Source organism: Astatotilapia calliptera, chromosome 7 (assembly GCF_900246225.1).
Source record: "Astatotilapia calliptera chromosome 7, fAstCal1.2, whole genome shotgun sequence".
NCBI classification, from domain to species: Eukaryota; Metazoa; Chordata; class Actinopteri; order Cichliformes; family Cichlidae; genus Astatotilapia; species Astatotilapia calliptera.
Window position 1 is genome coordinate 33,000,132 of NC_039308.1, and position 22,245 is coordinate 33,022,376.

General features: G+C 41.4%; 1 protein-coding gene across 1 annotated transcript in view; it reads right to left on the bottom strand.

The window, feature by feature from the left end:
* ehmt1b (euchromatic histone-lysine N-methyltransferase 1b) overlaps positions 1-22,245 on the bottom strand; it is a 41,881-nt gene that overhangs the window by 7,549 nt on the left and 12,087 nt on the right. Inside the window, exons 2-13 of the mRNA XM_026174419.1 lie at positions 10,388-10,478; positions 9,779-10,299; positions 5,278-5,533; positions 5,013-5,161; positions 4,410-4,562; positions 4,188-4,259; positions 3,933-4,035; positions 2,680-2,793; positions 1,828-2,105; positions 859-1,091; positions 565-777; positions 401-483 (exon numbers count right to left, since the gene is read on the bottom strand). Of these exons, the coding sequence (XP_026030204.1) occupies positions 401-483; positions 565-777; positions 859-1,091; positions 1,828-2,105; positions 2,680-2,793; positions 3,933-4,035; positions 4,188-4,259; positions 4,410-4,562; positions 5,013-5,161; positions 5,278-5,533; positions 9,779-10,299; positions 10,388-10,478 (2,266 nt within the window). The remainder of the gene's footprint in view (positions 1-400; positions 484-564; positions 778-858; positions 1,092-1,827; positions 2,106-2,679; positions 2,794-3,932; positions 4,036-4,187; positions 4,260-4,409; positions 4,563-5,012; positions 5,162-5,277; positions 5,534-9,778; positions 10,300-10,387; positions 10,479-22,245) is intronic.

Sequence of the window (22,245 nt, forward strand, 5' to 3'; positions counted from 1 at the left end):
AGAGCTAGTTTTGATGGATAATTTTCTTTTCTTTTTTTTTTATTTTTAAAAATGGCATCATTTGTGATTTTACAATTAGTATTTGGATCAAAGTCGGCAACTTCTTGTCACATGTTGGATGCACGTGACAAGAAGTTGCCAGCTTGTGGTGACAGATGGGCTGAAATTGTATACAGTGTGTGGACTGTGTATTTAGGCTGGGGGTCAAGGACTTTGTAAGTTTTCTGTGTTTGTCTAATGCTACCAAATGCATGTGGTAAAATTATTCATAATAAAATTTGAGGGTCATGAAAATTACACCAGCTTCCTGGAAGAAGCAAAACTAGTTTTGGCAGACATCACTACAAGGTGAAAAATGAAAATGAGTGCAGATGACAGAGCCTGAATGGGATTTACGTACCCAACATGAGCAGGACCTTCTTCAGTTCTCCTTGCTTGGCAGAGAGGTAAAGTTGTTTAGGGTGGAAGCGCAGTTTCTTGGGTCTGATCAAACAGACACAAAAAAATGAATTAGCTTGTAAATGGATCGTGGTCTTTTAGGTGAATTAAGGTGGGTTTACTTACTTTTCTGTGTCGAGAGCCACCAGGATGCTCTCTAGAGTTTCTCTGGGTCCTGGAGTGAGTGTACACAGGGCTGTTGTTGCCATCACAGCCTGCAGGGGGGCAGCCCTGGAGGACCCAGGAACAGCAGATGTGTCGAATCCATGTGCAGAACGAACAGGCAGCGAACTGTCAGCCCGGCCACTGACTTCAGCCCCCACAGTTAAACAAGAGGAGCTAGAAAACAAGTGAGAACAAAAGTTTAAGTTCGGCATTTTGTAATAAACAAACAAAATAGTTCCAAAGTTGCATTTTTACCTGCCAGTGGTCGTGTCTGCTCGGCCCTCGAGGGCTCCAGGCGTGGCTGGCCCATGTTCAAGAGCAGGGGGCACGGTGGAGGTGGTGTCAGCCTTGGCAACGGTGACCTCCTTGGCCTTGCTGGCCTCTTCTCCGCAGTGAGGACAGAAGCTTTGACCTTTCAGCACTGAGGCACAAGCGTGATGGAAACGGTGAGAGATGTTCACATCTGGTTGGCACTCCATGAAGGTCCCCTGTGCAGGAACAACAAACAGTCTCTGTAAACAAACATTCACAAAGCACATGTCCTCTGACCACGTCTCACACGAAAACAGTGTCTAGGTTGCTTCTGTAAACCTACAATATTCACTCATAAGAGCCCAAAGGAGGAAGAGCCCTACAACCAACATCTGCCAAAAAAGAATGGTGAATGATGTGAGAGTCCGCCATAATGAATTACTTCAAGTTTCTCCTGATAAAGTTAGTTCTTCACGATACTGAATCACGACGTGTACTTAATGAGTAAAAAGACTAACTGACATCCAAGTGTCATCCAGGACTCACACTTAGAAATCTGAGGAACAAATTAGGAAAGTGTTTAGTCAAGACTGTCAAGCACAAACTATGTGGTCTTATGTATCTGTGAACGTACTGTGTGTATAAACATATTAGATGAGTTACACGTTCCTTATAGAAGCTCCACAGATCTATTAAAAGGCCTTGAGGTATGAGTAAAGGAGCCAGAGAAAACAGAAAACCTCAATGGCTTCATTGAGAAATGGCAAACGCATCACATGCTGTGTCCTGTGTGAAAGCGTCATTAACTCCAAAGAACTGAGATTAGTGCAGCTTCTACAATCTTCAGAGTAAATGCAGAGCCATTTACCATGCAAGTGTTTCATCTGTGTAAATTGTTCCATTTGTGACAGTAGCTGCAAGTTAAACTGCAGCCAGAGACCTCAAACTGATTGGCACGCAGTTTTCACCCACCGCTCTGCAGAAGAAGCCGCAGCCCGGACAGCACTGGTGCTTCACCATGCCGTTGCGATGGTCCTCGCACAGAACGAGTAGCTGAACGGAGTTGGAAGGACGCATCATTTCATGTTTCACTACAGCGTCCTGGCAGCGAGTCAGCTGTCCATCTACACTCTCTGTGGCCATGCACTTCCTGTCTGCCAGAATGAGAATTTCTCGACTCTTGGGGGTCTCCATGCGGCAACTGCAGAGCGGAAGCTCCTGAGCCTCCTCAACCGCCAACCCTGAAGTGTCTGAAGAAAGAAAAGAGCGTGGCCAATGAAATAAACCACATTGGTCTCACCAGGAATAGAAAACTATTTATTCAAATCAACAAAACAAGACATTTAACCCTTTATCACCCAAATATCACAGAAGCCCTTTGGAGGTTCATTGGATGTTTTTTGTAATTTTGGGTGTAAAACTTGCAAATTAAAATCGAATACTCAATTTTCACCACTCTCTCAGTTCTGTAGCATTTTGGCTTTTAAAACTTTGTGGCTCCATTGCTTTGAACGTGTGCACTATAACAGCTCCTGATTGACATGAAGGGAAGGGAAGGAAAAAAAAAAAAAAAAAAAAAAAAAAAAAGATCCAGCAACCATATTAACAACCAACTTCACAGCAGAAATAAGCATGTTTACAGCCTGCTATGAACACACTTTTGGGTGGTGTTTCTTTTTTTTTTTTTAGTAACTCATCCACCTGGATACTGAAGTTAGGCGTGTAGATGCTTCGATGGGTTTTGTGGCACAGGCAGGTGGAGCCAATCTGTGTCTGAGGCCTTACCTCTGGTAACTGGAGTGACTGAACTAGACTGAATCTCACCTTTGCTGGGTGAAGGCATGCTGAGGCTGACAGGTGGGACAATCTGCGTGTACTCCTTGTGATCATGGGGTTCGGCTGGAGTTGGAGCCTGAGGCTGAACAGCCACCTCCGGCTCTGTGAGAAAGACGAAGGATAAGAAAATACTTAAGGAAGAGCCTTGGTGAAAAATGTTCAGACAAGATATAATTATGGCATTTTTCCTTTAGTTCAAAGCAGCTGCAGAAGTGTACAAACTATGTACACTTCTGCACAGTTCAAACCCAGCGCCAGTTGGGCGCTGGGTTTGAACTGTGCCATGTTTTCAGACCAATGTGGATCTGAAGTTTTAGTCAGCTTGCAATCTGACTTTTGTCATTTTAGTCAATAAAAGCCAAAGCCACCCTGTAGAGTCTCAGACAGATTTTAGGGTTTAGCAGACGCTTAAACTCACATTTTTAGAAACCAATTTTTACCCAGAAGATCACCAGCACTGTGATTATATACATTTTTAAAGCTCATTTTATTAACTGAGCAACTATTTACACAAATATAATATACTTTTAAAATTAAATTGTCAAAAATGGCCAGAAAATACAGATTTCTGCCAAAATAAGCTAACTTAACTGTGTGCTGTAATCCTGCGTGCATGTATACTGAAAAATACTGCCCGCCACCAGATACATATGTATTTTTTGCTACCAAACAGCTGGAGACGTAGCCTAGGGTTGGATTAAGAGATATAAAATGAGGCAATATTGCCAGTAAAGCTATCTCCACCTCTCACATGGGATTTCAAGCTCCCTCTAAAAAAGGAACCTGAATCAAGGAGACAGACACAGAGCTGCTGCAACAATTGAGAGCTTTGTTTATTGTTTATTTTGTGAATGTGCAGTTCAGATCTTAAGTCTGAAGTGGAGAAATAAACTCACCAATCAAGGTGAGCAGCACACAAACAATTCACATGTTTTTGAACTAAAAGGACTGTTTCTGTCAGTCTGGCAGCAGGTAAAGAGGTGAAAAGTTTATTTAGAAAAGAATCTAAATAAAGCCAGTGTATAAACCGATACTGAATCTATTAGGTGGCTAAAATCAGTTCACTGCTGAACATTTACCCAGCAGTACATAGTTTTAGTTTCTGGGGTTAATGTCGGTTTCAGAGAATTACTTTCTGTCATCCACTTGCAACATGTTTCTCTCAAGAAATAGCATCAGTCAGCCTGAGAATATTGAGATAGGTGATTGGGTGGATGTGCATATAGAGGAACAGCGATCACCTTTGGACTTCATCCTCCTTTTTCGTTTCCTGGAGGGCCGGAGCCATGCGCTGTCTGCTTTTGTTTTCTTTTTCAATTTTTTCTTCAGACTCGACTCTGTGCTCTGATGCAGGTGAGAGTTTGGCCACAGGGATGATTTTAAACAACAGAGAGAAACAAGAAAAACCCCCAAAACAAAACATCAATTCTCTTCCATTTTTAGCTAAAAGAGGTGGTATGAGATGCAGTTGGAGAAGTGGTGGCAAGCGGTCTTACCAAGTCAGATTCAGTGCCTTCCTCCTCCAACTCTTCCTCTCCAGATTCTTCAGACTCCTGCTCGTCTTTCACCTCCACCAGGAAAAGCAAACAGAATTCATCAGTAGCATTTAACACATAAGACTTTCACTGCAATGCATTGCATTCACAGTTATTCAGAGTTCCCACAAAGAAACAACCACACAAGGTTTCAAGAGAAGGAAACAACTTTTATTCTCCAACCTGAGCGATGGATTCAGAGGGTTCCTGCGCAGCACTTTCCGGTTCTTCTGATGGCTGCTGTTGTTCCTCCTCTTCAGACTCCAGATCTTCTGACTCTTCATCCTCAGATGCATTTCCCACTTTCTCCCCATTTATGCTGGCCACCTCTTTAGCCTGCAAGACAACAAATGGAAAAAAGTGGATGTAATGTCATATCTTAACAGCAGCACCTCAGCATTTCCGAGGTCATAAATGAACCTGAACAACTTCCCATTAACCTTACCATACCAACAGTCCTGGTCTGTTTAAAAAAAAAAAAAAACTAGGAAAAGTTGTCGGAGACGTTGATTGAAATATGTTCTGTTCTCAAAAATGCAATAGCACATCTAATATATAGAGCTGGGGTCATATATGACGATTTTTAATTGTCTATGTCTCAGTGGACAATGATTGGAATAATTTATTCCACATGTGGCAATTTTTTCAACATTCAAGTGCAGAAAGTGCATGAGAAGCATAAGACTGAAACACTGAATGTATGAGATGTGCCTCGAGAGGCTAAATGAATACGTGTTACGCTTTCTTTTAATTTTGCAAATTTTTGAAAAGATGAGAAGCTCAGACCTCTGGACTCTTGGCAGTCTGTTGTAGTTCCTTAAACATTTCCAGCACAGTTCTCTGCTTTAGCACTTTGGTTTTCTTCTTGGGAACCAAGCTGTACATTCCCATTCGCCTCTTCTTCTTACGGGATGACAGCGCTCCTGAGTAAGAGCCTAGAGCACAAGAGAACACCACATTTACAGCAGAGTGTTACCGCAGACAAACATTACACTCTGCTCCAATTTTTAGTGCATTAGCTTTTGTGATGTGTCGCTGGAGTCAGTCTAACCTAGCTGGAGCTTGGCTTGGACAGGAGCAGGAGAAGCCGAAGGAGCTGCCCGTTCTGCAGGAGCTGGAGGTGGCTGTGGTGGAGGAACAGGTGCTGGTGAAGCTGATGATGCAGTTTGTGCTGAAGATGGCGTATCTGGTGGACTCTGAGGTAGGTGGTTCTGAGAGGGTGACTGCGGTGAGGATTTCTGCAGGTCGGGTGCAACATGAGACTCCATTTTGGCACTCTTTGCTTCCCTTAATTCCCTGTTAAGAAGCTGCAGAGTGGCAAAAGCATTTAGGATCAATGTGTTACAAAAGGTTTCCTCATGGTTAGTTCTTGTTTTATTTTCTTGTTTTTAAAACCAATTTCCATTCAAATGGATTTGTTCCAGCTCCAGGACCCCCCCACCCCCACTCTATTCATGGACTCCTTTAGAGCAGCTTAGCATGATTCAAGTACAAAATAATCCATATTTATCGTATACTAAGCCCTGGTTCAGCTGATCAGCTCATCCTCTGTCTCCTAACTTTAAACCTGTGCTCACAGTCAGAGCTGTGGCTCTGAGATGTCAACATAAGTGAAATCTGCACGCACTGACATCATAAAGAGCCAAGAACAGAAAAAACTCCCTCAAACTTGAGTTTGTAGAAGTAAACCAATTGAGCTACAAAGAGTGACTTCATTATCTGAAACTTTGGATATGCTTAATATAAGCATATGATTGTAACAGTATATTTATGGCAGAATAAGGAAAGTAAACAAGGCCCAATTTTATTTTATTTTTTAAATAAAACCTAAATATACACACACTAAGTAAAATAAAGCCAACATTTTTAGTGTTGTAATGTCCACATAGTGAGCTACGGTTTTACAACCATTCAATTAAATATTTCCAAGTAAGAAGACTCAAATACACGAAGGCTCCATCATTGCCTGGGGCTTCATTTCAGCCAGTGGTGTTGGGAGAGTACCATCAGATTTTGAACCACCATTCATTACCATCTGCAAAGCTTCTAACTGGCAACAGCTTCATTTTTTCAGCATGAAAATACAGACTGCAATAGAACGCTATCAGCCATGGACTGGCCTCCCCAACGCCTGAACCTCAACATTACTGAAGCAGTGTGGGATCAATGCGACAGGAAATAACAAAAAGGCTGCCGACATCAAGAAAGGAACTTTGAATGGCCCTTAAGAAGCCTAGAGAGTTATTCCTTACTAGAAGGTTTTCTAAGAGAGGCTAACGTGTGTTGAAAAAGGAAGGTGGTCATTTAACTGTTTTTGCCTTATATTCATTTTATATTTGCGCATGTTTCTATTCATCACTGAACCTCCCTTTCATTTTCCTGAAAACATAAAGCAATGAGTAGTTGCTCGAACTTTTGCACAAACACATTTCCTTATATACTGCTAGCTAGTTAATCTGTATCTATAACTGAGTATCTAAAGTGTGTAAACAAATATAGTGGAGTAAATGCTGCGCCCACTCTCTAGACTCCCCTCTGCAGGCTGCAGCTATTCCTGCTAGAGAGCCAGGATGGCTAATTCCAGCCTGCAGCTATTTTATTAAGAAATATCCTAAGTTTTATTCAAAGATGCAGAAGATAATGTGCACAGATTTTATTTGAACTTCCTTATGCAGTAATGCTGTCGCTGTGTAAAACAAGCCAGTAGTGGAAGGGAGCAGCTAAAAACAATTCTTTCTCTGTCAATCTCTTGCTCTTTTAAAATAAATAAATAAAGATTTAATTTATTCTTTTATCCTTTACCAAGTGAGTGGCAGACAGGAAATGACAAGTAGTAAATAGCTTAGGGCTGACTTGAGCCTGGGCTTCTGCAGTAGGCTTCCAGCTTATGGGTCACTTGCTAAACCAGGTAAACTTCATGAAAATACTGACTGTAAGAAATATAAAGTGGTTTTACATGTCCGAGCACAATATCAGTGTCACAAATCCAAGAGTTAGTGAAGCCTGTGAAGCCTTTAGCTGTCAGCCATCTTGGCTTTTTGAAACTGAAACTAGGGGCTGGATCTGACTGTGAAACTGATGGTCACAGCACGCCCAGTAGCCAAAGAGCACACCCTGGATAATCCTCTTTTATTTCAATAATGACTGCAATTTAATCAAATTAGGGTGTTTTAAACAGCCTGAAACTACTGACTGAAGCCTTAAATTCTTCAAGGTTTTTACTGAGGTCACAGGACAAGGAACTGAGGCTGTATAAAACTAGTCACCAGATGCTGGCCAAGAATGCAGGCTTAACTTTTACTGCACTTTTACCATTGATCCCTGTGTTTGCTATAATTTGCTCTTGTTAAAATCTTGTTCAGTCGTATCGTTTATCATCTGCCTTCATATTAGATTAGAGAAGCCGCCTGTTGAGCAGCTGGCTCGATGAACCTCAGAGTGAAGAACTTGTGTGCCCCATGTCTGCTTCTGCTAATCAAACCAAAAGGTCTGAGAATTAAGCCTGCTTCCTGCTGCAGACAAGTAATACAAATCTATCTATATTTCAGGAAATGTTTAAGAGGTTTACGTTTTTACATATCTAACAAGTTTTGCCTGATAAAAAAAATAAATAAATAAAAAATAAAGTGTTGAGGAACAATTTCCTTGTTTTTTTCTGTTTTATAAGATATGCCTCAACATGTTTGCCCAAAAGTAAGTAGACATTAAAAGTTCAGGTGCCAGAACCACAACCAATTTAAGTGCTAAAAGTCGTTATCAAACTGGATGAAAAATAAAAAAAATTCAATTTAATACTTATGCACTAGACCCCTATTCTCCAGGATACCACTGCTATATGTTTTTACATGATAGAAAAATGTCATATCCAGATATCAATGACACAGCATGCAAAACGAGATTAAACCATGCATCAGACAGCCTCTGATGAGGATGAAAATAAGAGCTACTTAGACAACGTCCAGCTAAGTAAAATGCTTTGAAAAATATGCAAGAAACCCGTTTTAAACCAAATATTGCAGACAGCCAATGACACCCCTCAGCCTCCTAGAAGATACACCTATGGTATCAATTTAAAACTCCTACATTGCTTCGTTCTTGAGTCATGTCATTCATAAACTTGGGTCTCCATGATGCCTGCCTCACTGGGCAGCAGGGTGATGACACCAATCAGCCTTTAAGGGTTGAGGGGTTTAAAAACAAACAAAAAAAAACCTACTATAGTGTATTTTCCAGGCTCTGGTCTCATCAGGTAGGATTTAAAAATAAAATTTGATCAGATTGCTTTCTTTTATTTTGGGGGGGGGGGGGGGGGGGGGTAAATTTCCAATTAAAAGTTTCACTTTTCACCAAGGGGACCCATTACATTTGTTGTAGTTTGCACTAATGCTGCAGGTAATTATTCTTATTGAGAAATGTGCACCCACATGAGGTGTTTCAATGGTGGCAAGTTCTTCCTTCCACCCATCTTCGTTTTAATGACAATCTTTTCAAAAGCAAAGTTCCACAAAGGTCCCAATCTCTTCCATTTCCACTCTGCTCCTTATTAAATGTTCCTGTCAGCACCTTTGTAAACAGTTCTTAGGAGGTAGGAACTTTTAGTGACATTTCAGGTAACAAAGGCAAGATAAGATCCTTTTGTGAAAAGAGCCACAGGTCTAAAAAGGAAGCAGTCATGCTCGAGTACACAATTATATAATTCTGTTTCGACAGCTTGCAGCTTTGAGTTTGGGGAAGCCGTTTTTCTGGTTCATCAGGACAAAATACACATTCGCAAAGCCAGATCTATAAAGAAATTGTTCTTTATGATTTGCCTAGTCAAATGAAGGCAAAAACCACAAGAAACAAGAAAAGACAATTGGGCTGGCCTACATAGTCACTGACCTCAAGGTCATCCAACACCCTTGGGATGAAATGAATAACACACCATTACTCAGAGGAAATGTGGTTGTGGTCAAATTGCTTCTAATACCTGCCTTTATAGTCGCAGATTAACCCTGTAAGCTCTAACATCAGGGTTAGGGTTGATGTGTTGCAGCATGCATGAACTACTACTTTAACACAGCTTTGTAACCATTCACACTCAAGTGTGAGGCACCCAAATGCTAAGGTGTGGATACTCAGAAATGACCACACTTCAGCACTGGAACAGAAATGGAAAAAGTTCAAACAGGAAACAAAATGTATGAGGAGGATGTTTTCTGCAGAACATCTCATCTTTTCCTACGTTCTTAGCATCTCCCTCTTTGCCAGCTGGGAATCTGAGAACTCCTGTGTTGATGTATGATAGAGCTGCTGATATAAAGCATAATGCAAGCCTCTAGCAGTTTAATAGTACCCTAACTATGAAACTGCTATTGAAATTGCATACAGGGCAATATAAGCTGTATTACTATAAGAGTTGCTGCAGGGATAAACCTGTTGTATATTGTAAGGGCATTTCTGACTTACAGATTTTTCCAATTTGGCCTTCAACTATTTTTATTCCTTAAGGTGTTGAAAAAAAACAAATCTAAAGCAAACATGATAATCCCTTGCTCTTGGTCATGGTTCACCTTTTGTGCAGGGCTGACAGCAGGTCTGGACATGGTCTTGCGCGCTCTGTGTACGGTGACTGGCGCTGGAACCGGGGAAGGAGATAAACTGGGGCCATTTTTAGTGTCTGGTGTCCCCTGCCCCGGCTTTGTCCCTGTACTGGGGGCAGTCCTTAGTGCACCTGAACTCTGTGCACTCCCAGATGCCGAGGCAGGGAGGGTTTTGGCTGCATGCCCCCCTGTCGGTGAGCCCGAGGGCAACCAGTTAGTCCTGTGAGGGGAAACTCCCAAACCTGGTGCCACTGCAGCGCTGCCTTCCTGCTCCGGCTGCTGCTGCTTAGTGAGAATGAATCCATTGCTTCCAGTAACAGAACCATGCGGTGGCTCCGTGTCAGACGTGCCATTTTCATTTAACAACAGTACAGTCTTGTTATTTCCTGTTGTCAGGTCCTTGTGGCTTGTGTCGTCGCGCTCGGTGCCGTTCAGCATCACCTCTGCTGCAGGGGAAAAGGCCAGTCTGTCTGCTACCTCTTTGTCCCCATCTTCGCATTCAAACAAGACAAATTAAATCACAATGTAAACCCATCATTTACACAAATAAAATACGTTCAAGCATATTTAGACAAATACCTGACTTCTCTTCTCCATTGCTTCCTGGATCTAGTCCCTCTTTCTTTGTGGATCCACCTTTATCCACGCAGCTCTTGGCTAGACCAGCGGGCTGATTTAAAGAAAAACAAAAAACAAAAAAAGTACATGTGAGGGAAACTGTTAAATTAAGCTTTATTAAATACATTTTTTGTGGATAACATTATCAAGTGGCTGCTTAGTTTGTAATGTGTCTAAAAATAGGCCCCCCAGGTGTTCCTAAAGCCTAAGACTATCTGAAAAGTGAGTGTAAAGACATATTTCTTGATAGAAATACCCCAAAAAGTCTGGTTTTAGCTTCTCAAAGCCACATTTGTGATCCAGGCCTAAGCAGGCATATCTCTGAATTAAACCATCATCCTTCGATGCACCTAATCCTGTGTAAAATCCCTTTTTATTTGTGCTTTTCAGTAATGTATCAGTGTCAGGAATACTGTAGAGCCAGCCAAGAGATTGGGGGCCACCACTATGCACTCTCATTGTCTCCGGCTTCTCTCCTTATATGCTACAACTAACCAGTGGAGCAACAGACGCCTGCCACAGCTTCAAAAGAAAACCAAATCACCCATCGACCGTCTTTACATCTCAGAGATAACAGCAGGAAACATAAAGACTCTTCCTCCGGAGCAGACCTTCATCTTCATGCTCACTCTGGAAAAACAGGCCCAAAGGAAACAGGAGGCCTTGAAGGAAAAATCATCGTGACTTCACTCTCATGCTTACTATTAAGGTCTACTTTGTTGCAAAGCCTTCTCTTTCAGCTCAAATATCAACATTTAGTCAATCTAGGCCAGTTCAACCTTGAGGAATTACACAGAACCAGCGCAGAAAATAAAGGTTTACACTTTCCCTAACCTCTTAAGACTCATTTAGGGCATATTTAGGGACAGACACGTGCTGATCAGTGGTGAGAGGTCATATCTGATGAGAAGTAAGTCAGGTACTGAAGCCAATTGCCCCAGGAAAGCAGAGGACTCATTTTCTTCTCACATTAAGCCAATCAAATATAGTCTGAGTGGTCTGCCATGCATCCTTTCTCCCTGTTTGCTTCCCAAGTGTCCACCATCCAGATAAAAGGCAAAGCCTATCCAAAAAAAAAAAAAATACACTTTGCATAAAATATCAGTTAACCTTTATGAAGGAAAGCAGAGGACACATTTTCTTCTCACACAAAGCCAATCAAAAGACCTGAGAGAGAATAAGGCCACTATAAGCTAATGGATTCAGTCAGTTACTCTAAAGCCTCTCCTCAATGGCTCAGACAGTCAGACTGTGTGAGTCCTGATCTGCTTACAACCGAGACTCCAACTAAATAAACCGTCAGGAAACACGTCCCTGTTCATGCTCCTGAGCCAAACATGAACCTAATCAATTAGCAACAAGTCCAGGCCAAGGACTGGTCTGTGAGGGTTTGTCCCCAAAGAACATCTAGTCTGGGACAACCCTCTTTGGTGTATGATCAACATGGGGGAATCTAGTGAACACTTGTGAGCGTCAAGAGAAGAAGAATCTTTTAGTTCCCCTCCCTTCCCCCCCCCAATGGTTTGAAGAAAGCCAGTTACACAAAAAACACACAAGCCTCAGCCCTCCCCCTAGTGGTGAAAAGTGGAACATACACAGTGGAGACAGGAGAAGGGGGAGGGAGGGAAGCAGAGAAGGCTGTCTGCAGATCGCCGCCATTTCGCAACCAGATTGTTTACTGACACAGCGCAGCCATTGCAGCAGTTTTCCACTAGATGGGGACTGAAGGGGTCTGGAAACTCATAGATGGGAATATGGAGGCTGCTGAAAGAAGCTCCAAAGCTGAAACCAAGGCTGTGAGAGCTAATCAGAGCCTAAGCTGCAACTATGAGTGCACAAAGAAGGCCCCAGTGGTTGAGTTACTAGTGATATTACACTATAAATATTAGAAAGAAGCTCATAGCACTATAAAGGATCAGCCTTTCCTGTCCATACAACTTAATGTGAACCTCTTATGTGACAAGGCAGGTGCTGATGTGACCTATCTTTAGATCTGCTGAAAGAGACCTGAAAACAAGTCAGAGAGAGCTACCAAACCACAAACACATTACACAGGCAGCTATCAGGCTGCCGGGGCTGGCACTAAGTACCGAGTACCTAAGTACCCAGATGAGATAAAACAATAATGAACCCTGATCCCTCAAGAATGAAGAACCAATTTGCAAAACCTGTTCTCTGCTATGATCTGCTTACATAAAAGTACCCCCGCCCCCATTACATGCTAATAAAAAAATCCTAAAAAATGCCCAATCGTACAGATCACCCTGACATTTAACTTGCTACCACTTCACAGTAACAGCCTGACACTGTGCTAAAGAAATCTGACAAAGCTCTTTTTCCAGGTGGTTTAGGGATTGAAGCTGCAGACTGTAATTGCAAAAAAACCCTCAGTTTGAATAGTCTGGGTGGTCTGTCATGCAGCCTCTCTTCTAGCTCATTTCCTGTCGTTTCCCAGCTGTCCACTGTCTAGATAAAAAGGCAAAGATAGCCTTAAAAAAAATAAAAATAATAATTGACTTGGCATAAAATTTCAGCTAACCTTTATGAATATGTCAATAATTAACCCGCCATGGGACACATTGTGCAAATGAACCAATGACCCCGAGTCAGAATCCAGCAGCTGGTAAACATAGCTCACATCACACCCCAATGTACTTCCTCTAAATTAATAAACAGCATCTGCAGTATATATCTGAACATACTGTAGCCTAGACAAGGGCCACAGTGACCTCATTACTACATACTGACCACTGAGAGAGTAGAGAAGAGAAGGGATTAAAGATAAAGGTATAACCAAAAAAAGGTGGCTGTACCTCACTTTAGAAAAATCAGGTAAATTTCAAGATCTTCAGGAGGTCACGCTTATCTTCCCATATTGAGATTGACATTTGTCATGAAGTGATTGCTCTAATTCAAAGGGAGCCGTCTCCAGTCACAGGATCCATCCATGCCATAATCACATCTCTCTGCTACCACACACACAAAAAACGCACAAACAAATCCTCTCTCCTTTAAGATCTAGTTTTCGATTTCAGGAATCCAGAGAAATCTGACAGATTAGAATTACTGACAGATGAGCAGCTCGAGGAGCACGTCTTAAATTAAAAAAACAAAACAAAACCAAAAGAAAGAAAGAAAGAAAAAACAAAAACAGAAACCTTCTCAAAGAGAAGACAGCAAGAGCTGAAACTAATTGGTAGTAACTTGGTCTAAAAGGAACTGGGAAGAAAGACTATGCATCTCCTCAGACCACTAAAAGCCAACTAAGGGTGAAGAATACAAAGCTAACATGTCGTTTCTCTTGTGCCTCCAGGAAGCATCATACCTGCTTTCTTCTCATGGCCTCCATTGAGGAGAAGAAGGCGGCAGAGAAGGAGTGAGTGAGGGAGAGTGTGTGTTTGAGAGAGAGAGAGAATGAGGGAGGACAGAGAGGGAGAGCGCGAGGATCTGTCGAACAGATTGTTCCTCCTTTCCTTTTCTTTCCCCGCATGCACATTCACCTCGCCGGTCATGTGACCTGGTGGCTCCCTCTGTCGGTCCTCTCTGTCAGAGGGTCTCCACAGAGCATGCTCAGTCATTTCCAACTGTAACACCACTCCATTCTCCCCCCCAAACTGGAAGACCCCCACTGCCAACGAAGACCCAAATCACCACCCAAAGGCTGCATACCCAACAAGAATAAGAGGAAAAAGCCTGAACAACCAGCACGTACAGACGATTTTATATTCCTGTATTCATGCCAAATTCACTTATTCTATTTATACATATTTTGTAATTCCTTTCATCGTTTCATATAAAAATAATAAATCTTCTCGTCAGTAAAGGATTTTTAAGCTCCAAAAAGCCTCGACAGTATGCAGGCACTGCCGTTTCAGGTGGAGCAATGGAGAGAAGGAAGGAGGAGGTACAAGAAATGAGGCCCAAAACCAAACTGCTTTTCTTCATAGACAGCAGGCCACTTTTTGAACCTCTCAACAGGAGTATCTTTTGTCTCCACTCAGCTCAAGGCCAACAAACACCACTAAACATGGCCTGCCAGGCTCATGAAACAGATATTAAGTTATAGGCTGAGCAGCCATTAAAGAAGCCTGGAAACACTTAGAAAGGAAAGCACAAAAGGACCTGAAGATATCAGCCTACGAGATCAATCAAACTTAGCATAACATGTCAGTACAAAGGTTTTCCATCGTTGTTTTTGTTGTCTTTGTCGTACTTTGTTTTAATGTGATCAATGAATTGAATCATCTATCCAATAAAAAAAATGACATCAAGAGGAAGTATATCAACGAACCCTGACATTTTATTTTAGCATTTCTGCCAACAATTAACTCACAATTAATAAAAAAATCAAAAACATAAAAACAGGTTAGTTCATTGGGAGACTTCCTGGACAGGTAGGAATGCAGATGTAGAAATGCTACAGCTTATACTGTTTCACAGCTAAACAATAACAAGCTAATCCTGACATGTGAGCTATGCAACATGCCCAAGACAATGACAATGGAAGCAGGTTGGGAGGCATACCTTTCTGACATCTTGGGTGTCTAAAACATGAAAATACTCAAGTTATTATGAATAAAAAGGAGAAAACAAGCAGTTCTAACAGAAAGCATTATACTTTATATTTCATGAATGTTCATTTTAATTCTGGCTTCTAAATTATGACAGCCAAATAATCAGGACATAATTATTACTCTCTCTGTATTAATTTTCTCTACAAAGCTCTCCTTTTCCTGCTCCAAATCAAGCACTCCCATTTCCATTATATAAGTGCATTTGTGCCCCTCCTAAAAAGCTCAGTGAGTCCCTGATGATAATAAAAAATAAAAATATTTTTTAAGAAGTACTCTTTCACAAGGAGCTATTCAGCTATTCTTCAAAGATCGCTCACCAGCCAAAACATGCTCTCAAATAACATCGGCTTAATGATCCATTTATGCTCGCCACAATGGCTTTGTGCGCTGATCAGGTGATGTCATCACACAGCCACATCCATTTGTACTCGTGAAATTACTCGGCACTGCTGCAGTAATCTCTCTCCACGATTTCTGTCCTCCCATGTTCGTTGTGTCATGTATGCTTGCAGAGGTGGACATGCTCACACAGCCATGCCTGAAACATGTCCATTTTGAAAATAACTGCACCTGCTATAATTTAACTTAAATGTGCAACCAGCTGAAACAACACTAAAGGACGACTTACACCAGCGGATGTGACGTCGCTTTTGTCATTTGAAACCACTCACAATGGTGAGAATGACAAGCATAAGGTCTCAAGACCAGTTGGTGATCCCTTACAACCACTGGTGGCTCAGGAAAAATGTGTGTTCCCCGATTGGTCGCAAGTGTTTGCTGTCTGCAACCAAGTTAAATTGATTGCAAAAAGGTTGCTGCATCAAAACCTTCCTTGTGATTTTCTTTGAAGATACTGCCTGTAGTTTGCATGGACAATGACAGCAGAAGTAGGCCTGGGAGACACCCATTTTTGTCATATCTTGTAGAGATTAGCATTTGAAGCAAAAATTCAATTTGTTATTCAGTGGGACCAGACAACCTCACTTGCCAACAGCTCTCCCTGATGAACACGTGTGTAGGCCAGCAAAACAAACACTCCACCACACTCCACACTCCAAAAACTACAAATAATAAAACCCAAGGCATCAATGTGGACTAAAATAAAAAAAATAAAAAATAAAAAAAAGCTTCATATCTCAATCTGACTGAGCATTGATGGAACAAACTTGATTCATACAGACCCAACACAGAGGATGTGCTGCCAAAGTTCTGATGATAACACACAGCTACACACCCTCAGATGCTCCACGTCCATTTCCCAAAGTGTCTAAGCTTTTCTAGGAGTATAAAGGGACCCCTAAAAAAATATTAGAGGGGTAATCTAATTGTTGGCTCCTAGAAACCCTTAAAAAGCTATCCAGGATAAATCTATTATTATCTATTATTAGAAAAATGTGTTTTTGAAAAGACCCCATAGTTACTAAACCCTAGTAACCCTAAAAAGAGACTGCTAAGCCCAAATCATTTACATTGAGCAAATGTTAACTAGGGATGGGTACCGGTTCTGACATAAACGGTAGTGACCAGACCGAAAAGCAGTGCACATTTTGGTGCTTTTCCCCCCTGAGATGTCATACGCTTTGGATTTTAGCCGATCATTTTACCTTTCCAAGGATAGTAGGCGGGCCCAGGTACGTATGTTCTTTTAGAGCAGAGCTACAGATTAAAAATGCCCAAGGCGAAGAGGTAAAAAGTCTGGCTGTACTGAAACACCTCGAATCTGATGAAACTCCTGGCAACGCATAGTGTTTTTTTGAAAGCCGAAAAATGCACCGTATTTGATAGCTTGCTGCGAGACCTCACACTGAGCACATCTACTGCAGATGTGGTGCCTGTTATCGGACCCGGAGTTAGCAACATCCCCCCAAGAACCCGAGGAGTACAGTCCTGGCCCCTAGCCCTGCCAGTGTAGCAGAAATGATGACGGATGATGATGGCAGCAGCAGCCGTTCTTCTCTGGGTGAGTAGCTTAATGTTGTTCGTGTGCAATTTGTTTAAGCACCGGTTTGAGCACCGTTTAAGCACAGTCACCGTTTCAAAAGTACCGGTTTGGCACCGGTATCGGATAAAACCTAAACGATACCCATCCCTAATGTTAAGTAAAACAGAGTCATGTGAGAAATAATAAAGACAATCTCAAAGATGTCGACGACGACGATTGTACCGCATTTTGATCCGGGACGTAATCTGCATGAAAACAAGCGCTCACTGTTCCTGCTCAACAAATGACAAGGGCGGAGCCTTATACCACGTGATACAGAAGCTGTGCCGTGTGATGCTAAAATTAGCAGGGAAAAAACAACGGAGAGCACGTCAGGGATGACGAGAAAGTGACAGGAGAAAATCCGTCCCTGTCAACCACCCAAACATCAATAACAGGAACCTTACACAGCGCTTCCCTATACCCGTCGAACTCCCGCAGGCACAAAGAAATTACGGAGGCTATCACTTATCACCTGACCAAAGATATGGCTCCCATCAACACTGTGCAAAACGAGGGATTTAGGAAAATGATCAACACCCTAGACAAACGCTACAGAGTGCCGTCCCGCAACTATTTTTCTATTGTTGCACTACCTGCTCTATACACGCAGTGTCAAGCAACGGTGGAGACGGAATTTCAAGTAGTCATGTGCGATACCACTGATTTCCTTTCCGATCCGATACCAAGTAATTTTCAGGCGGGTATCGACGATACTGATCCGATACCGATACTTTATCCAAAAACCGTATTTTATTCTTTGTATCTCAAATTATAGCGTCATAATGATTGCAGGACATCAGATTACTTGTTCTTATCACTTAATAAGAATCCGAGAATCCCGGAGCCACCATTCTCCCGAATTTCCACCTGGACAACAAAATTGAAAAACCATATCGCAGAATTCATAGCGCGGCCCAGCCAATTCCAGTTTCCAACAATGGCGGCAGCTACTTAGTTTTAATATTACTCTTATTTCTCTTTCTGGGTCGCAAAAAAACCCAACTTTTAACATGTTTTCAGATGAGAATGTAGCTGTGTAAACTTCAAATATCTGAGCCGATCGACACATCGTTTTCAAACCCCCGCGGTCTTTCGCTACTCGGGTTAAACATGATATACAAGTCACTTTGATAACTTAAAAATGTTATTGTTTGGCTTTTTCAGTGTTTTATTTGTTCGTGAGTAAATCGGTTTGGCTAAGATTAAAGTTATTAGATTAGATTAAATTAAATTTAACTTTATTAATCCCTCGAGAGGGTTCCTCCGGGGTTTTCACACAGCCGAATAAACATGAAACAGAAAACTAATTAAAGAAAGTGTGAGACGGTCGAGAGTTTACGCCAGCGCCCGGTTATATTTTAGATAGCAAGGAGCAGATGGCTGAGTTTCACTCCACCGAGGGAACTCATGACGTACTACCTGGCTTTCTTTAGACCGTGAAGGGCGGGTCCTCAGGTGGAAGCAGCCTCTGAATTTGGACACCCCCGCTGTTTCTGGACCGGCTAATAATAATAACGGTGACATTTAACGTATTTTATCCGATAAATAAACACTGTAAAATGTATTTATCAACCCCCCCCCCCAACAGCCCCTTTGAATGTCTCCCTAATTCTGAGGTCTCAAGGTTGGGAAAGTATAGCCACAACGCCTCACTCTTGGAGCACTTTTTTGCCACATGTATCGCAAACCATGACTCAGCTGTTTGAAACTGATGAATCAGAATTGGTTTGTAAAAATGCTGCAACTTCAGTGGTGTGGAACTGGTCTGGCTTTCGTCCATCAGATACACAACAAAGCACTATTTTTGGTAGAGCATGCTAGCGGGCTGTCGTTATTGCCGTGTTGTTTGGAAAATACGGCACACTTAAAAATCAATCCTTTGATTTTTCTGAAAGTCGACAGTGCTCCTTATAATCCTGTGTGCCTTATGTATGAATTCTGTTTTTGTTTACTGACCTCGAAACGATTTTATGTCGTACACGGCGCTCGAAAATCTGTCAAATGTCTTAGTACGACTTTGCTAAGCTACAAACCCGCACCGCTTGATGGATTGTCGGAGCATTACGGCTATATTAGGCAGGCGCCTCGCGGAGTGATACGTACTGTGCTTCGACATAATATTACCATATTGTGTGTGTATTAGGGCTGCTCGATTATGGCAAAAATGATAATCACGATTATTTTCACTGAAATTGAGATCTCGATTATTTGACGATATTTATTTAACCCTTTAAGACCTACCATAGAACCAAGTTCGCCAGAACTTATATATATATTTTTTTTTTTTACATGTTGTAGTGCCATTTGTGGGAGCATTTCAAGTTGCTATACATCAATACAACTGTTATAGCCCATATTTTAATAATATGTATGCATTAAGTCCATAGTAATTACATTAATTGCAAAAAAGTGCAATAAACTACAAAAAAAAATTGAAAATCGTTTTTGTCTTTTTTTTTTTTCTTCTTTTTTTTTTTTTTTTTACATATATATATATATATATTTCTACTTGGGGAAATTTAAGAGGTTTATCCCTCAAAACTTTAAATACAAAAAAGTTGCAAAAAATACTTTACAACAACAGGAAATTTATTTTGAGTGTCTTCATAGTTTTATTTTAGAGATACAGCAATTTTTATATACTGCAGGAAAAACGAAAAACAATCTTATGATGCAAATTTGCAAAGAAAACAGCATGTGCATCAAAATAAACTATTTCCAGCAGTGCAATTCGAGTTCTAAGCATCCCAGAAACTATTCAGAAAAGTCAAACATTACTTATAAAAACACCAGAATAGGCTTTTAAGGCCTACAAGTAAAAGACTACATTTTCCGCGAAAATGACGTCACTTCCGGTTTCGGGCAGGAAATGGCGGACATGTGATAGTTCGCGCTGACGTCTGTTTCAATGTGGGAAGTGTTACGAACAGCTGATCGGATTGGCAAAGCGTTTCTGGAATATTATGTTTTTGTTCCTGCAAGCCTTTTTATGCAATTTTTGCAAAGCTATATGTGAAAGGAAACCGTGACCGAGGACAAGCTGATGGCATAAGATGTAAGTACAATTCCTCTGGTTTCAAATGCAAAAAAAATATTGCGCTAGCTTACATGGTTCAGGTTCTACAGGGATTTAAAAATAGTTACACAAAACGGAGCGTGCTGCTCTGCCCGGCTTTAAAGGGTTAACAATAACAATGTATTGAATAATGATTTTAAAAAATAATATAAAATAGTGTGCAAATACTGATAACAGTGCAAATGTTTGCAATATAAGAAATAAATGAAAAATGTAAACATCTATGTTTAGTGAACTTTGCAGTGTTGCTCTGTGGTGCAGCTACGACACCATAGCAAAGTTTACACACTGTGTCTACTTGATCCACGTCTGACTCCACGAACCCATAATGTTTCCACACCACTGAAGTTTTTTTTTTTACCTCTCTTTTCAACCAACGGCAGTCACTCTCCTCTCCAAATAACTTTTGCTTAGCTTTCCGAGCTTCCCTCGGGTCCATTTAATTGTTGTGACGCGTGTTTGAAACGCAGAGAGGTGCGCTCGATTTGCCACACCGAGCAGCGCGAGAGTAAAGCACGAGGGAGGGGCTAATAATCGGCTCAGTCATTTTTAAAGATCGTTGAAAGCCCAGATCGTAATCGTGATTAAAATTCAATTAATTGAGCAGCCCTAGTGTGTATAACCTCTTTTTAAGTTTTGTGGATATTATATATGGTTATGCTAAGGATATGTTGGCCAATTTACACTGGAAATGCCCTTTGGTTAAACGGTCAGCAAGGAATTTGCACTGTTAAATTTTTATATAACTTTAATGCACATAAAAAAAAATATATATAGCTGCTTGTTTAAGTGAAAATACATTATTAGTGCAAAAAACCCCATCAAAGTTGTGGAGTTGTAAAGTATTTTGTCTAGTGTCAATTATATCGTCAGTTATATCGTTATCACAAATTTTCAAATGTATATCGTGATAAATATTTTTGGTCATATCGCCCTGCTCTACCGAGAAAAATAAGTGTTGTGATTATTTTGGTCAATTTTATAATTTCAATTATTTAACACAAGATATTAACTATATTAAAAAAAACTGCATGATGGAATCATCCAGAGCATCCGCTGCTCAACTGGAGGAGGTCAGAGTGCAGGAGGGACCTGTGCACCAGCTGGACCTGCCTCGTTTCTACCAGAGACCAGCGTGCGGTGGGGTCCTGCATGCCAGCCGCCTGCGAACCTCGGCTCACATCCGTAACTGCTGCGCCAACGCCGCTTGCCATGCAGCCGAGCCAACACATACCTGCTGCCGAATAGGTTCGGCCGGATGACTCCCCGGCCTCATTCAAGCGATGGGGGTATGTGGCAAGGCGTGGTCTGTGGTGTGGCTGCGGGGGAGGCAGACACACCTGAGCGGCATCAGCAATCACGCCTCACTGGCTTAAAAGCAGAATGAACTGGATTCTGTTGTTGTTAGTGGTGTGTTTAGCTGGCAACTGAAAAGCTGCCACCGTGCATAACTTGTGACAACCGGAAATAAAAGAAAAAGTGCTGAAAAGTGGGAAAATGTGGTGGAGTCTGTCATGCATTGTTTAGAGACAATGTCTAGCCTTAACAGCCTTAGCCTCTAGCATTAATTTACAACAAAATTGAATTAGTTGCCTTACCTGATCTTTACACACCCAGTGTGATTTGAAGCTCTGCAAAGGAGGCAGACAAGATAGCACACACACACCCAATGCTGATGTTCGAATTAACTCAGGATGCACACGCTTTAAAGTGGCAGCACCAAGATAAAGCCAACCATGAGGTTCAAACACAAAACCTTCTTGCTTTGAAGCAACAGTCATAAATACTGGTTCACCATGCTACCCTTAGTTTTCAAATGGTTCTTTCATGTTGGTGTTTTCTTTTGGGATATATAAGCACCTAGTTGGTGAAGTGGTTCCTACAAAGAAGGGTTGCCACACAGGAAATAAAACATTTTCCCACTTTGCTTTCACTTTTACAGTGAAATCAACTTCAAAGAATCAGCAGGCGATCCTTCTGCATTATATCTATGCTGGGGGTGTGTCATAACCGCAAAGGCTTGAAACCCCTACACTGTACCCCATCATGCACCTCACTAAAAATGTAACTACACATCACATAAATGCAACCTTCAGTTACTGAGATTGGCCCATTGAGTAACATTTCCTCCTAAACAGTTCTGGTCAATTCTTCTTGTGATACCATTTTTTTAAAGTGACTAAAT